Source organism: Eleutherodactylus coqui, chromosome 4 (assembly GCF_035609145.1).
Source record: "Eleutherodactylus coqui strain aEleCoq1 chromosome 4, aEleCoq1.hap1, whole genome shotgun sequence".
NCBI lineage: Eukaryota > Metazoa > Chordata > Amphibia > Anura > Eleutherodactylidae > Eleutherodactylus > Eleutherodactylus coqui.
The window spans coordinates 162639596-162657828 of NC_089840.1; the positions used below are offsets into that span (position 1 = coordinate 162639596).

Below are 18233 nucleotides of genomic sequence, written 5' to 3' on the forward strand. Positions count from 1 at the left end.
GGTGGCATATAATGTCAGTACATCGCCCTCCTATAAGGTGGCACATGATTTCAGTACACCACCCTACTACAGGGTGGCATATGATGTCAGTACAGTGCCTTCCAATAGGGTGGCACATGATGTCAGTATAGAGCCCCCCTATATGGTGGCACATGATGTCAGTATAGAGCCCTCCTATAGGGTGGTGCATGATGTCAGTACAGTACCCTACTATAGGGTGGCACATGATGTCAGTACAGCTCCCTTCTATAGGGTGGCACATATTGTCAGTACATCACCCGTCTATAGGGTGGTGCATGATGTCCCTGCTGCTTTAGGTTTGTATATAATGAAGTCCTTTATGTGCTTCTTAGTTTTCAGTTGTAATTTAGCAGCGCCAGTTCATATATGGTGGTCAGAACATCGGTATCATGTAATCAACTAATATGACAAGAATTTAATGTTCCAAAGTTCACTGGTTTTTCTGGAAAGGCTTCATGGTTTCCCAAGATGTGAGCCAATTCTAATATTAACACTGAACATAAAGTTACTGCATGAGCCATTACAACTAGGGCAATAATTAGTTTATATTTACACTTTTGTAATTAGTCTGCATCTGCACACATTAAAAAAAGATTGTATGCTGTTTATGTAAAGATTAATATATTTAAGTCCTTACCTCTGTTGCGCATCCAGATTTTCCTTTTTGCCCCTCGTAGAATCCCCGGAAGAAGGTGAAGTAAGGTTTCTGGTGGGTGAGGTCACTTCAGCTGTGCCTTCTTTTGAACCATCTTGTTCGAAACTACCCCTCTCAGTTTTTCTCCACTTTGCCCTACGATTCTGAAACCAGACCTGAAATAAAAGAGGTATCAATGTACGATGGTGGAGATCATGATTTACAAAGACTTTCCTTGGCAGATACCAGCATCATCTCATTATCTATCCATTCCTGCATCTAGTCATCATTGTTTCCAGTTCCTGCATTGATTGGCAGCAAACTATCTATCGATTCCAGGCCTGCATCATGGAAGTCCAGCAAGCAGCGGCCATGAATAAGTCAGTGAAGATGCAGAGAGAATGTTACCTGGAAACGCAGCGCCATGTTGTCAGATGTTGTTACTAGTTGACTGATGGAATTTCAGCCTACTAATTACAAATAAAAACTACCTTTGTCTACAGTCCATAGAAACACATTGCAGATTTCTCGGGGTCCAGATCACAGGGTCCCCGCTCTCTAGACTGAGGGCGCTTATACACTGAACAACTTTTGTTCGGATGTTCTGGATTGCGGGAGTCTGGACGATAATTGTTCAGTATGTATGCTGGCACAGTCTCTATGACACACAATAATTCCCTTGCTGTTCAGGGTCATGCAGGTTACAAATGAAAAGACGATTGGCCCATGTAAACAGGTAGGCACTCATCTATGAACAATGGCCTGTTTACTGTCAATGGAGGCAGGCTGGCCGGAAGGATCCCGACACGCTCCGCCTCCATTCACTGAGTGGTCATCGCTCCCGCGCAAAAGCAGAGGAACAATTATTGTTGGAATAACTGTCAGTGCTTCTGTATTAAAGGGCCCCAAGTGTAACTGACATGGCTTGTTTTGCTTTTAGTCTGGAAAAAGACCATTAAAGGGGTCATCAGTTTTATCCAAGAGCATTGTCTGTCTGTGGGCTGAGTCTGGTATTTAATGGACCTGTCATTCTTAATTTTTTTGTTTATTCCAAAAGCCATGCTCTCTTAAACATGTATTTATCGGAGAAATAATGTAAAAGCCCCCAACTGTGAGAGCCCTCCAACACTGATGCCTACAGATCCATCTGCATACTAACAAGGCCGTCAAAGACAATACTGCTGCTTCTATTAACATCTTATATCCAGGAAGACAACATACATGTGCCAAGCACTGACATGCCCATGTTAGGAGCAGGTAATTGTTGTTGTCATAGAGAACAGAATCATCCCATATAAGTACATTGTTGTAGAGTATAGCCTTGAAAGTCAAGAAATCAAATATATACAGATGCTTTAGACTGTTATTAGCTAGACTGCGTTTCTACATCTACATGTGCTTATCTACATAATTCAGTTTTCTGGTTTACACCAAGTCATTCTACATCTTCATATACTTGATGGGTTGTTGTTTTTTAAACAAACCACTTTGATGCAGTTTTTTGAGACCAACCAGAAGCCAGTCCTGCAAGAAGAAGAAGAAGTCCTTCATCTATATGTACCCTTCTTTTCGAATCCACGTCTCGTTTGGGCTGAAAAAGCTACACATAAAACAAAAAACATTGAGTGTGAAACCATTCTAAATGCAAGAACATATGTCTTCTATTTCCTTCAGGCAAAACATCTATTAGGGAGTAAGGTTACACATTAGAGGACAGTATATGGTGGCGCTGTAATCCAAAAATTACCTACTGTATAAATCATTTTTTTATGTTATATCTTTTTTTAAGTATTTTTGGTCATTCTTACAATATATATTTTTAAAACATTTCTAAAATCCAGTTTTTTTCACCCTGACCACTGAAGTCTAATAATAGTGTGACGTTTCTGATTCTGAAGAGAAAACTTCTCAGCTGTCATCTTATCATCACAGGCAGGATTACACTGAGGTTACACCTATATACAGATAACACAGAGTACCCCATTCACAATAGGTGATATCACAGCTAACCTCCTCAATCTCCATGCACGCTGAACCCTATACAAGTCACCGATCCCATCTACAAACCAGTCTCCCATAGAGGTCAATGGATCACCTTCAGTCCATTGTGTGAATAGCCTAAGATTTCTGCTGTAAAGCATTTCTAAATGCTATTAAATGCAGCTCAGGTGATGGCCACCTCCATAGTAATGTACAGACAAGATGGCCGCCTCATAGTCATGTGCAGACAAGATGGACGCCCCCATAGTCATGTACAGAAAATACAATGTAAAAAAATCTACAATCAGAAAATAAAAACAGGTTACAAAAATTAAAAATGTATCTCTATCTGGTTTTAATTTGTAAAAAAAATAAATATAAATAAGTTTCCTTTAACCCTTTCAAATCCACTGCCTGATGTCTGAAGACATTATGATTTAAGGCGGTACAGCTCCGATGTTGGAAGACGTCAGTTGGGTTTCTTTTACTGTTTATTGCCAGCCTCTCTGCTGTCGGAGCCTATCCAATGTGTCACCTCATGCAGTACTGGCTTTAGCCAGCATATAGTGCCGTTGTATAATGGCAGAAAAAGAGTAAGCTCCCTAGGAAAACCAGGATACAAATTGGATTGGAAAGGGTTAAGCAAAGGTGTACATAATGGCATCACATCAAGTGACTGTTATAATATCCATGAAGAGGTCAGAAAGTTTGGATTCCCGCAAGCATAATTGGTTTTGGGAACTTACAGTGAGCGTGTCTGTTCTGCACACAATGTTAGCAAACAAGGGAAGAAATAGATGTCCAAATGGTTGTGCTGTCAACCCTTAAATGCTCTTCAGTTACATAAATAAAAGAGGTAAAGCTGAATTGTTTGACTCTTTAATGGGTATTGAAAGAGGAAATGTGGAGTGTGAACATCATTTTTATCAAACACTTTTTTCTGTACTGTATTCAGAGGAAAATTAAATGCCAAATAAAATGAAGAGAGATAAAGTCATTCTAATGTTATCTCTTACTCAGGAAGAAGCGCAGAACAGAGTATCACAATCACTGAGATTTAGATCAGAAAGAGACAGATGAGGGGCGACTTAAAAAATATGTATACTATATCAGACGTCAGTACAGAGATCTCTCCAATTATTTATTATACCCAGGACTGTAACAAGGGTGGTGCTCTAATAACTATGTATAGATATATCAGGGGTCAGTACAGAGATCTCTCCCATCACCTATTAACACCCAAGACTGTAACAAGGAGGCGCTCTAATAACTATGTATAGATATATCTGGGGACAGTACAGAGATCTCTCCCATCATCTATTATACCCAGGACTGTAACAAGGGGGCGCTCTAATAATTATATATAGATACTATCTGATATACTCGTCTTCGCTCAAGTTAATTTGGTGCAAGTGTGACGTATGCACACAGAAAATTTTATGACATCGGGATTTACTATAAAGGAACCGAGGAATAAATTAAGTATACACATAGAGTAGTGTTAGATTCTCCTCAGACTGCATGTACTGATGTCCCTCTGCAGAATGTGCCACCCCTCCCACTCTCCTCACTTTTTAACCTTTAAAGGTAACGCCCCTTTTTATTCCAATTTAAGCCCAAACTGGAGGTTGCAGTCCTTTAGGGCATGCTCCATCCCTGCAGTCCATGGCCGCATCCTTATGTATTTTACAATCTTTTAGTATATGCACACAGAGGTCAGTTAGATTCTCCTCAATATATGCACACAGTGTTTAGTTATATTCTACTCAGTATATACAGAGAGAGGTAAGGTAGATTATCCTCAATAAATACAAATAGAGGTAAGGAAGATTTTCCTCTGTATATACAAATAAAGGTAAGGAAGATTCTCCTCAGTAGTAACAATTAGAGGTAAGAAAGTTTCTCTTCAGTAGGTACACATAGAGGAGCGTTAGATTCTCCTCAGTATATACACATAGAAGTGAGGTTGATTCTACTCAGTATATACACAGAAGTGAGGTAGTTTCTCCTCAGTTTACACACATAGAGGAGCATTACATTGAGGAGCATGTTCATAGAGGTGAAGTAGATTCTCCTCAGTATATATACAGAGGTCAGTTATATTATCCTCAGTATATACATATAGAGGAGCGTTACATTCTCCTCAGTAAATACACACAAACATGAGGTAGATTCTCCTCAGTATATACCCATAGAGGTCAATTATGTTCTCCTCAGTATATACACATAGAGGTCAGTTATATTTTCCTCAGTATAAACACTTGGAGGTGAGGTCGATTCTGCTCATTATATACACACAGAGGTCAGTTAGATTCTCCTCAGTATATACACATAGAGGAGTGTTAGATTCTCCAAAGCATATACACACAGAGTTCAGTTATATTCTCCTCAGTATATACACCTAGACGTCAGTTATATTCTCATCAGTATATACACATAAAGGTGAGGTAGATTCTACTCAGTATATACACATCGTCAGTTATATTCTCATCAGTATATACACATAGAGGTGAGGTAGATTCTACTCAGTATATACACATAGAGGTGAGGTAGATTCTCCTCAGTATATACATAGAAATGAAGTAGATTCTCCAAATTATACATATAATTTCCCTAGGCTTTATGGTTTCTGAGAAAAGAACTATGTCATGCATCGCAGATTTTCACAGTTTTTTTTTTGGTTAGAATTAAATATTAAAGTTGCAACCTCTTTACTTTTTCTATTAGGATGTAAAGAATGGTCATGGCAAATTTCCTGTTTGTGTGGTTCACATATGTGTTATTAGTTACAGCGATAGAGACAGAGTGAGAGATAGAGAGAGAGAGACAGTGACAGAAAGAATGATAGAGAGACAGCAATAGAGAGAGACAACAATAGAGAGACAGACAGAGAGCAATAGTGAGACAGAGTGAGAGAGCAATAGAGACAGAGAGAGCAATAGAAACACAGAGAGAAAGCGATTTATATAGAGAGAGACAGTGAGACAGAGAGGGAGCAATAGAGAGACAGACAGAGAGAGAGCGATAAACAGACAGAGGGAGAGTGATAGAGTAACAGAGAGAGAGCAATAGAGAGAGGGAGCAATAGGAAGACAGACAGAAAGAGAGAACAATAGAGAGACAGAGATAGCGATAGAGAGACAGAGAAACACAGAGAGAGCGTAGAGAGACAGAGAAACACAGAGAGTGTAGAGAGACAGAGTGACAGACAGACAGAGTGATCGAGAGACAAATAGAGAGAGATAGCAATAGAGAGACAGAGAGAAACAGACAGAGAAAGAGCAATAAAAAGACAGAATGATAGACAGAACAAGAGCAACAGACAGACAGAACAAGAACGATAGACAGACAGAAGGGAACGATAGACAGAGAGAGGAATAGAAAGACAGAGAGAGACCCAGAGAAAGCGATAGAGAGATATAGAGAGAGTGATAGAGAGACAGAGAGAGCAATAGAGACAGAAAGAGAGAGCAATAGAGAGAGAGAGCAAGAGACAGACAGACAGAGAGCGGCAGAAAGGGAATGAAAGAGACAGAGCGATACCGAGACAGAAAGAGAGAGAGGCAGAGAAAGAGATAGTCAGACAGAAACAGACAGAGAGAGAGTCTGACAACAAAAGAGACAGATAGAGAGACAAACAGGCAGAGAGACAGACAAACAGATAGAAAGAGACAGAGTGAGAGACAGACAGAGAGAAAGACAGACAAACAGAGAGAAAGACAGACAGAGAGACCTGTAGGCTTTTTTATATTAGATATCTGCTCAAAATAGAAAGTGACACTTTAACCAAGCAGATTTAGAAGTTCACAACCACCACTTTTGAAACATTTTATGTTCGCGTAGCGAACATCAGGTCAACCTGGTACTACTATAAGGTACCAAACTATAATCCTAATCATAAAATGGAAACGTATTAAGTAATAGTATAGCCTGGACACATAAGGAATCTTTATAATGGCGACACTTCTTCCTACTACTTTGTAACATCAGAGAGTTACGAAATGAAGAAAAATTTCTTAAGTACAAGAAATGGTTAGGATGATTAATAACTAATGCTGCATTTACACGGAAAGATTACTGTTCAGAAAATCATTCATATGTGTGAAACTAACACAAGATTATACATCGATAGTCGTTCAATTTAAATGCAGCCAAAGACGAATGAGAATCATATGCTTCTCGTTCATCGTTCAGTTTCAGCCGGCATAAAACTCAGTGCTGGCTCAGTCTAAACACTGATCCATCATAGGGATGTGATCCACTGTAGGATATTGAACGAGAACTGCAATCTAAACCCGCTCCCCAAGGGGGCTGCTGATGATGATTCTAGATCTACGAAATAATAGAACACTCCTTGCAGTTAATGACAATGCCAGCCAGGGGCCCAGATACTTGGTTGCACTATTGCTTGGCAGCATCAGGGATCTGTGTTTGATGCTGACCAAGGAAAACATCTGCACAGAGCTTGCATGTTCTCTCCATTTTTGTGTGGGTTTACTGAGTACTCTGGTTTCCTTCCACGCTCAAAACACAGCATACTAATAGGTGTTTCCTGCGTTTAGTATGTGCGCATTTGAGATACAGATTTAGCTGATTGATGGCAATATTTGTTTGGTACTGCAGTACATGTTTGAGCTATAAAAGTCAAAGGAAATACATACAACGGGCTTTTTGATTGCTCTTTGCTAGGGACAAGATTTTTGTGCATCTAAAATTCCTTTGTATGAACGTTTCTATAGGAAAACATTGGTTTTATTAGGCCTCATGTCCACTCAAAAAATACAATCCGCGCAGAATCTGCCGCGGATTTCCGCGGCGGATTTCACGCAGATTTGCTTTAAATGGCATTTTTTTTACATGCAGATATCCGCACACATTGCTATCAATGTGATAGCGATGTTGCCAATCCGCGCGGAGTCCGCGGCAAATGGAGCATGCCGCGTTTTTTCTACCGCGCATGAAAAACGCAATTCTTTTAAAATGCCATCCACGGGTGCAAAAATCAATTTAATGGACCTGCAGATGGCAATGATTCCCTATGGGCAAAATCCGCTGCGGATTCCGCAATTTCATTTACCCAGTGGACATGAGGCCTTAGACGTGATCTTTTCACGCGCCTATTATGTGCTAAAACCACACTCGTGTGAACAAGGCCTTAATGTGTTTTTAAGTATGAAATAGGTTTGCAGAAACCAAATCCTTTTATCAGGTCATAGAATCTAAACACAAGGAGCCTGTAAAGCAGAAGGACATCTCTGGTTTTAGTACTCACCAGTGCATTGTACCTACTGAACATGCTGTTTAAAAAGCCAGTAATATCTCTGGACGAAGCAAGCATCATCTAAAGCCTGCTGAGAAGCCTGATACGTAACACAGTGTGCAGACTTGTATCAGTGTCTAGCAACGCTTTGTATATCTACTAACATATGATTCACTGTTTCCCATGGCTACAAGATGAAGCATGTTGTGTGATGCTTTCTTTTTCCCTTAATGCTGAATCATAACCATCAAAACCCCTCAAAGTTAATACTGAAATTATAAAATGTAAATCTTTCCAAATGATACTGAATGGTGCAAACAGAGAATGAATGATGATTATACGCTAAACCTAAAGCATGGAGATGCTCGGCTGCATAACATCTCCTACTGCATTATTGTAAACTATAGTGTATGGATTATTAGCAACTTGTAGTCAGTCCAGCAGTGAAATGGTTAGCAGGTTGCACTTTTATTGCTAGTTCAATGTATGGGTGTTTATTAGTTATCGGTAATTAATGATTCTCTTTATTATATTTAAGTAGCCTTTAATCCCACGCATCGGCAATCGCTGAGTAATGAGAATCTTTAGTCTAAATTTAGGTCACTTGTGCAGAAGCTTTGTCTGTTAATTGAGAGAAGGTCAGAGCTGGAAGGCTCTTTAATTGAGTTATTTTTCATTATCATATTTTAATGACTTTGCACTAGCGGGCTGGGGAGAAACTCGTTCATTTCCCCATTTAAGGTTTTGTTTGACAACATGAAGCTGTTATCTCTTGCCCATTAATCATCATTCAATGGATGATAGGGTGCGCTATAGCTATTCCCTCCCCTTGGTTTTCACACACCCAAGCACATGCCTGATCCCTTTCTAAATCTGACCATGGCATAAATGATTCCTTCAGTTTAACATCTCAATTCATGGAACTTTTCTGAATTGCTACTAGATAATATCTCAATAGATGAGCAAGCCTGATGGTTATCCTTGTTACCAATCATGAACACAGTAGCATAGGAAATCACAAGGAATGTATGTGCAGTAACTGAAATGTAACAACACGAAGATGTGAAGGAATTATTGCAAATCTGAGGATGTAGCCGTGGGCCCCCGACTTTCCATCTAGAGACCCTTTCAGCACATCCATCCATCATTAAGATCACTCGATGACTTTGCTGTCGGTGAGAAAATCTTGGACAACAGATATTTCAGTTTCATTATATGTTTTAATGAATTTTCCCAAAATTTTCTTGTCAAGTAAAAAATTATACATTGAATGATTATCTCTTGTTTCAGCATGTTTTCAATTTAGTATATTACACATGGGGTTTAAGAAAGTCCTGATCCAGCAAAACTGGCCTGAATACAGACACTGTGAATGTGTACATAGTAAAGGGTGTGGGAGCCATCTCTGTGATACCCTGTAGGCTATTAATTGTCCAATTCATCTCACTTACAGTTGTGGAATTAGATGAAAGGGGCTGTGAAGGTAGGGAAAACTCTGCTTTAATTATTTGTCTGACCTGGGAACTGTGACTGGAGACACAGAAAGTAAGCTTCAATATATGTGCAATCAACTTAAAATACACGCAGCGAGAACAGAAGTGTCATATTAAATATAGTATCATCCGTCTACGTTACAAAAATATATATTAAGTGTGAACAAGATATTATGCTATTCACTATAATTCTTTCAGAATACAGAAACATTGATCATATTTAATAAAATGTTGATATGCACTTAGCTATGGAGGCAATAGAAGAAGGCTGGCTGTGAAATCTTGTATGCCGGGGTTACACACAATTAGTAAAAGTGAGAACTATCTTATAGACCAGATATAGTAATATAGATACATATGTTAGGAAAGTAACAGGTCCTGCAAGGAGAAGAAGGGTAATGCTAAACCTGAGCTTTTTCCAGTGCAAGGAAATGGATGTTCTCTGATGCAATCCAGTACCTTAGAGACACGGACAAATTAGTGTAGAACATTATCACTAGTTAATTATGAATGACCGATTAATCAAGCTAATCTAATATTCCACATTATGTTGATGTTATTAAAGTGCACGGTGAAAGTGACAGATAGCCTTCATTTGCTCTCAGTGGCCAAATGTGCTCTCTGAACTGATGTTAGGAGATGAGGGCTGGGAGGGAGGAATACTGCAAAATATGCGCCATTCTAAGGCAACATCTAAACCAAAATGCCAAGATTCCTATAAAAGATCATTCCTCTAAATTGTGATCAAACTTATGATGTATTTATATTTGCTATGTAGAAATACTGCAATTTCTACATACATATATTGTTGTCTGCATGCGTTTACACATTTTGCACACATCATATACAGGCTAAACATAAAAGCAATAATATGCATTTTGTATTTCTTTTAAGTTAAAAAATGATTGCTATAAGTTCTATAAAGGGGACAAGAACTCGGGCTGGTCCCATTCTCTACGGGTGAGGAGAACCTACAAGAAGCTCATCTAGTGAACAAGGAAGGGTGTTATTTCCTAAGGGAGAAGGACACTATCTCTGCTACATGCTGTATAGTGGGTGCATCTGATTTTCCAGAAATGAGCTGGAGATAAGAATGAAGAGGAATTAAGGAATTCTGTAAGTTGGATAATATGAATGATAACAAATGTTGTGCTGTGATTATTTGTGCAACTCCATATGGAGGGATAACACTGCATACATGAGATGGAACTTATCATGCATGCCACAAATATAATAGTATAATGCAGAAGTATGTCAGATAACACTGCAATGTTTTCTATTTACAGCTTGGCTTGTACAACAAAACAATCCTAATTAAAAGATCTTAATTGAAAAGATTCTTTAGAAATGTGTTCAAGTGTGAAATTACCCAGTGCTTGAAGACACACTTATTTCTGAATGTTCATGCAGATTTAGCATGATTTAACTAAGCCTGCTCAGGCACCTTTACTCAATCAATCACTCAATAAAAACACAGAGTGACAACAACAAAAAAACATTATTTTGCTTGTGGACAACAAACAAAAGCTCATAAATAATCCATGTGCAAATTTTATTTGTAAAATTCATTTGAAATTTGAAAAAAACGGTACCATGTAAAAAATGTACAAATCCCTGTCACAGAGCACAGTACATCTAGGCCTAGCAGAGCTGGCATCCATAATGAAGCATTAGGGTAACTACCCACTAGCTGTTTTTTTTACGCTGCAAATTCGCTGCATTTTCTTTTTCCAATTGCCTATGGGACTTTTTAATGTTAAAAACGCAAAGTTGAGTTGCGTTTTTAACATTGGGAAGTCCCAAAGGCATCTGGAAAAAGAAAACGCAGCGAATTTGCAGCGGAAAAAAAACGCTAATGGGTAGTAACCCTTATGCAGGCTTTTATTGCACAAAACACAACTTGAAGGTTTTAGGGGCACCACAACTACGACATGTCCGTGACAGTGCTGGTATGAACCCAGCACAGATTCAAACGCAACCTCTGCACATCTGCATTGCATATCTTACGTATAATATGCAACTCACTTTTACTATACATAACTCACTAATGAACAGCGCTTGCATCCTGTAAATGTCAAATAGAAAAGTACTACAAACCAAAATGTTCCCATTATTGGCTTTGGGCCTGGCTCACTAGAGAATGTAAAAAAATATATTGTAATCTGTCAGGGCATTGAGCGCCAGCACAGATTTAACTCATCACTGCTGGCTCTGGTAAATATTCTGACTAGGTAAAAAAGTTATTAGTTCTGTAATGCTTATAACTTCTAAAGCATTTGCATCTCCAGCTTGTTAGGAAAGCATGATACAATATTAGATAATGATATAATATTACATAGTATATGCTTAGTCTTATAAATAGTTTCTAGGTAAGATGAGTTATTTATATTATTGTTGTCACATTCTTATATAGTATATCAAGCACAGGGAATAAAACTATCAGAATTGTTCAAGTATTAAGTCCAGCTGTCTCCCCAATGTATATGAGTGTTAGTATGAAAAATGACCAATAAGTAGATATAAAAGGTGAATGTAAGATTTACTTCTAATTCAGTACGACTAATTGACAGTAGCAAGCATATGCAGGCACTAAACTTAATAGGCCATGTTGTACGCAACATCGAGCATTAGGCTTATTTGAGTAAACAAACTGCTTTCCAAAACATAGGTATGTTCACGAGCGGAAGATCTTCGTGGTACTTTTCACCAACAAGCTATATGCTTACAATTTCGAAATATAGGTATGACCAAGAAATTCATAACAATAGTGCATAAAAGACCTTCCGCTATACATTCATTCTATCTTAGCATTACACATGACATATTTGCTGGGACAGGTGTCAGTGTTGTATCCTACTTCTTTATGAAGAGGAATTATTATTATTATTATTATAAGTAATTGGGGAAACTAAGAATTTAGTTTAGAGAACATTTTAGCTAAGAACCTATTTACATAACACATACATAGTCTGTAGAACTGTACACAGACTGTCCCTATGGGGGCTCACAAGCTAAATTCATCTATTAGCATGTTTTAGAGTGTGGAAGGAAACCCCTGCAAACATGAGGACTATATACAAACTCTATGCAGACATTGCTCATGGTCAGATTGGAACCCAGGACCACAGCGCTGCAAGACAATAGCGCTAGTCACTGAGCCATCATAGTATCCAGTTTCTAAATAGATAATTACATACTTCAAACATGAGTGCTAGCAGTATTTGAGTATCAGTAGTATTCATCAGCAATAACATTTTGAGTATAAATTTTGAAAAAGAAGTTGAAATGTGCTGCTTTTTATGTGTTTATTCTTTCAGACAAACTTACCTCCCAGTATTCACATTGAATCGATCCTCTAACATGATCCATCACTGAAACGAAGTGACTAGCAAGCAACTTCTCGCTCAGTATAAATAGGAGTCATTCAACCTTTGAAAGTCTGCCTGCATTGAAAGCAGGCAGGCAGCTGAAAGAGATCCGTGGTGTACTCTACCTCCATTCTTTGAATGAATATTGCTCCGCTGTGGAAGCACAGGAGGGATAGTCATTGGTACAACAGTCGGGCATTTATGAGCTCGACAGTTTACCCATGTAAAGGTACTTTTGAGCATGGTTAAGAGTTGTGTATCATAATTACAATTGTAAATTTAGTGTTTTTTAGGTGCAAAGATCATATTGGTTGGTCTGTAATTATCATTCTAGTACTGTCAATGTTGGCCTATCAGACCAGAAGCAGACATGGAGGCCACTCAAGTGATAGGGAGCCCAGTAGCAGTGGAACCCACTTAAAAACAAAGTATAGCTCTCTTATTTCTGATTAGAACTCTGAATCATTAAATGAACAAACCAATTTATTTCCAAAAAGATGTTACAAAATCTATAAATAAAATCCCATCCTGCTAGCAATGAAACGAGTATGCTCAGTAAATGTTGACACTTCAGGTTTTTTACCTGCACTCTGGCTTCTGTCAAGTTAATTTTCATGGCAAGCTCTTCTCTGGTAAAGACATCAGGATAGTGAGTCTGGGCGAACACTGCCTCTAGTGCTTCCAGCTGCAGTAAAATAGGCAAGTATCAGCAGGGTGAACCTCTCATGGCTAATTACAAGAAGATTTCAAAGCTAAAGAAAGCAATATGTAGTGGCAGGAAAGATGCCAGGCACAAGCCATGGGTTTTAACAAGGTGCAGATAAACTATTGACTTTCTTCTGAATTATTCCAGCTGCTATGTAGGACTTTAGCTACACAAACAAAAAACACACAACCATGCAAGAAGATTTTATGAAATTTTACATGAGGAGATTTATTGACTTATACAGGCTATACAATATAAATATATATAAAAAATTTATATAATAAAATATAAAGGATCATTTCCACTATATACTAATCCATTAAACTATAGTAAAATTTTCAATGCAAAATTAATTCTAATTGGAGTACTTTAAAGCACAGCTGTGCCTGCCGGACTACAAGAGGATTTCTGTTCTGCCTCTGTTAATGCATTCATTCCTTTCATGAAATATGTATGTTATATACTGAATATATTTATATTATATATGATATGTTGTATATACTGTAGAACCTGTCACACAAGCTATTATTAATTGACATTAAAACTCACTATGGAGTTGTAACATTTGCTGCAGAAAAGATGGTGTTGAATAATAGTGAATACTGTGGTATGGATGCCTAGTTAGTTACAAGACTGATAAATTCACCACCATCAATTTTTCATATTCTGCTCACTCTCTAGTGTAACACAGCATATTTCTGAACATGTACTATACAATATTTTCAGTTCATCAAGTAATGTCAGGAAAACTCATGGAGAAACGAATGATAGTGATGCGCTTAAGAATTGCCCCGATTATCACACCTAAAGATACATTGAAAACAACTACTGTTTGGCATGTGCTTTTTGGTGTAATTCTTGTGATGTTTTGTTTTAAAGAAACATTGCTTGGAAAAGAACTGTCATAATTATACTGTAGCTATAGGAAATCATAAAAACACACAGAAGAGCACCTATGTGATTCCAGACTAGCCTGATACTCTTTGCTATAGACAGTATAAGATTGTATGCATTCTCACATATCTGTCTAGCTTATTCATATGAGCGTATTTTTCCTCAGTATTTTGTGAGCCAAAACCAGCAGTGGAATATGAAAAAAGTAAGTATAATGGAAAGATCTGCATTTCTTCTGTATTTTGGACCCACTCCTGGTTTTGGCTCACAAAATACTGAGGAAAAATACGCCCATGTGAATAAGCCGGAACATCTTCTTACTACTATCAACAACATTGAATAAAAACTTTTAGTGAATTAGACATAATATGTGTATTTCCATTATTCTGTATTTCTTCTGCAAACAAATAAACCATATTATCTTGTCTTACAAGTAAATAAAACAAAGTGGAGTTTTCTCAATGAAAGGAAAATAAATATAATAAATTCCTAATATCAATAAGGTAAACATTCTTCAAGAACAACTAAACATGATTACATTCTAACATTACTGCAGGCTGCACCCAGACAAATATTGCCTTCTAATTTGTCCTAGTTCAAATGAATAATAAACTATATAAAACTTTCTGTAATATTTCTGCTTTGTTGATACAATGAATCTTAAACTGGCAAACCTGTCCATGCTCACTCAGTATTACACTAGAACAGTGAAAGACGTCCCCAGATGCTGCTCTCATAATGTAAAATGTGAGATTATGGAAACTGTACAAAGAAAACATTTACATTTTACTTAAGGATGTTAATAGCTAAAATCCATATTTAGCTATGTCTTATTTATTTACATCTATCTATCTATCTATCTATCTATCTATCTATCTATCTATCTCTCTATCTATCCACTTATCTCTTTTCTAAGTCGCTTTACCTGTTGCAGAGTAAACGTGGTTCGATTCCTCCGCTGCTTTCTGCGTAGAAATCCATCATCAAACTCGGTAGCCGAATGTCCCCCAAATGAGGGAGAACCTACTGAGAGAAGGATACTGTTAGGACGATTCAACAGATCGTGCTGCGCGGGTGCCCGGAGTATCAGCAGAGGTCGCATGTTCAGCTAGACCCAGTTACCAATCCATCAGCCCTGGATTACTGACAGCACTCTACTAGAGCCGGCAATAAATCATCTAATCTCTGAACATAAATGCACATCGAATATTCTTCATCTAACGAATCTCATCGATTACAGAAAAGTTATCAAAGACGAAATAAATCTTGGTCGGGGCATAATATTTCTTCTCAGTGTGGAGGTCTTGAGCTTTGTAGCTCTTCCCGGAAGACATAACGTAATATTTCTTAATTGTTCATAAATAGTAAGATCATCGCCGAGATCAATGCACTAATCGAATCATAATGAAATATATTGTACTGAAAGGACCTCAACAGTTAATATTTCCCTTGTTTTATTATAGCTTATAATATCAAATAATTGTTTTTATTTTACGAAATAGACAAAAAAAACTTTTCATACAAAGTCAGGAGCCGGGAACACAGATGGGTGTTAGTTAAATGAAAATTATATTTCAAACTAACCGAAAGAAGATATTTTATCCAAAAATATAGCAAAATACCACATAACAATTAGGAGAACGTAAGTAGTTTCAGCTTTTGATCGCACAGCATCACCTCTTCGATATTAAAGGACCAGAACTGCATTAATAAGATAAAGCTGCCTGTGACAGGACAATATCCAGACATTATTATTTTTTAAATCGGATACAAAAGATGCAGTATTTAATTAAGTTGATAATTGATTGTATTTATTAATTAGTAGCTTGCTTTATTCCCCACGTATGCACCTGAGGCAAAACTTTGTACTGTTAATTGAGATTAGATGTTTAACCCCTTGAGGAACAAAAATGGTCAACAAACACTGTGTACTAGTGCCATTCTGCTGACGACCCCCAGGCATTAAACGGATTGTAAAGTCTCTTATTGTATTCTTTCTTTTCACAGGATATTTGTAAAACAACATGAAAGATTGATGTGTTGGAAAAACGGTTCTAGAGCCTAATAGCTGTGACACAAGCTTGGACAGTGAACATCTGTGTAGTTAGATCTATCTAGTGTGCCCTCAGGCTCCAGTGAGCAGGTGGGAGAGGCAGGCTTTACCCTCCACACGTCCCAATTACATCCCCCAGTCTTTTACTGAACCAAATGGAACACTTTTTGGCTTGCTTCTAGCTTCATATTGTATGCAACATTAGTGAGTCCTTCTCAGTTGGAAAATCTACGGTGCTGCTGATATATATTATATATACATATATATATATATATATATATATATATATATATATACATATATGTACTTGACAGTACTAAATTCTGAAACTATTAGTGGTAGTGATAGTACATGAGTAGCGTTTGCTGTTTACTGTTTTTGAAAAGTAGAGGGCAAACTGCATCATACATAGTATAGTTTAACAGTAAATCTATGCATGCTAATATAATATAATTAAGAGTATGTTCTTACCTTCCAGCTGAGGGGGGCAGTGGAAGTAAAACATTTTCTTAAATCTTTACCTGCAAAAGGAGTAAGTGGAGAAAATAAGTTATTTTGAAAAGGATATTGATATTGACACAAATGGAAAAAAGAAGTAAAGTGACAGTTGTACTACGATAGATATGAGAGAGAGAGAGAGATAACTCAGATGTTATCTATTTATCTATTTACATTTCTATCTATCTATCTATCTATCTATCTATCTATCTATCTTTAACTAAATATTCACATATTCAATGAAACAGACCCAAAGACAAGACTGTAGCAAACTGTCAGTAGTCTTCCCTAGGTGTCTGACAAGGAGTGCCTGCACATTCTGTATAATGTGTGAGTCCAAAGCCCCTGTCGGCGGGTACAATTTCTAATGATGTAGATAAACTCAGCATGAAGGGACCTGAGGGACACCAGAGAGCAAATCTTTATACAGTTTTCAAAAACCAATAAAGATCGACCTGTGTATTTTCCTTTCCTCGGTTGCTTTATTAAACAATATTAAGCTATAAAATGCGTCATAAAATCTAAAGTATATTTACTTGAGATCTCATGGAAGTGTCTTTAGTAGTAATACTGTACATAACTGATAGCACGTGGATGCAGTTTATACAGTCTATATCTATGGCAGAATCCGAGTTGCTGTCTTACCTGGATTTGACGGGGTTGATGTGTCTTTCACTGGGATGTTCAGTACTCGGAAGCAGCGCCGGGAAGAGCCTCTAGCCTATAGTACAGGGGCTGACATTAAATTGGCTAAGGGGTAAACTTGCACGAGATGCAGTCCACTGGAAGAAAGCTTCCGATTTCTCAGAGGACTAACTAGAGAGAAGGTGAGAAGTAGCTCAAATGGGAGAGGTGAGGCAGGTAATTGATCTGAAGATGCTGTCCGCTTTCTGGTGCTGAAAGGCCAGCTGCCTGGATGTGCCTGGATGCTGCCTGCCTCGCCTTTCAGCACTTGCTTTATAATCTCACGCATAATTGGCCCTAATCGGATTATTTGCTGCGCTGTGTACAGTCAGTTACATGGATAGGTCTGCTGGGTGCCACTAATGAGTCACGAGGTGCAGCGCGTCACGGCTCAGCAAATAGCAAGACGTTCAAAAGCCTCCTTCTTCTCCAGGCAAGAGGCAGGAGTGCAGCTCCTGGGGTGCTGGGCATCGCTGATGAGGTGTCTCTCTCCTGGGTAACATGTCACACATGCTTGCTGTATACAATATTGATCGATCATAGCCATCAGATGATGATTGCAGACCCAGTGCAACATGCTAAACCTTGTACATGGGGGCTTCAGCAAGTCTACTAAACTCCTGCTGTTTGATCTGGGCTCTC

At 38.0% G+C, this 18233-nt stretch overlaps 1 protein-coding gene across 3 annotated transcripts in view; it reads right to left on the reverse strand.

Annotated features, from left to right (window-relative positions):
• DRGX (dorsal root ganglia homeobox) overlaps positions 1-17855 on the reverse strand; it is a 91133-nt gene extending 73278 nt beyond the window's left edge. Inside the window, exons 1-5 of one of the 3 annotated variants that reach the window (XM_066600343.1) lie at positions 17553-17855; positions 16881-16930; positions 15282-15379; positions 13340-13441; positions 659-831 (exon numbers count right to left, since the gene is read on the reverse strand). In XM_066600343.1, the coding sequence (XP_066456440.1) occupies positions 659-831; positions 13340-13441; positions 15282-15379; positions 16881-16914 (407 nt within the window). In that variant the 5' untranslated portion in view covers positions 16915-16930; positions 17553-17855. Of the gene's footprint in view, positions 1-658; positions 832-13339; positions 13442-15281; positions 15383-16880; positions 16931-17157; positions 17243-17552 lie in introns of those variants that run through there. The other 2 variants (XM_066600341.1, XM_066600342.1) reach the window with 2 other exon arrangements.
• Between the last annotated feature and the right edge of the window lie 378 nt (positions 17856-18233).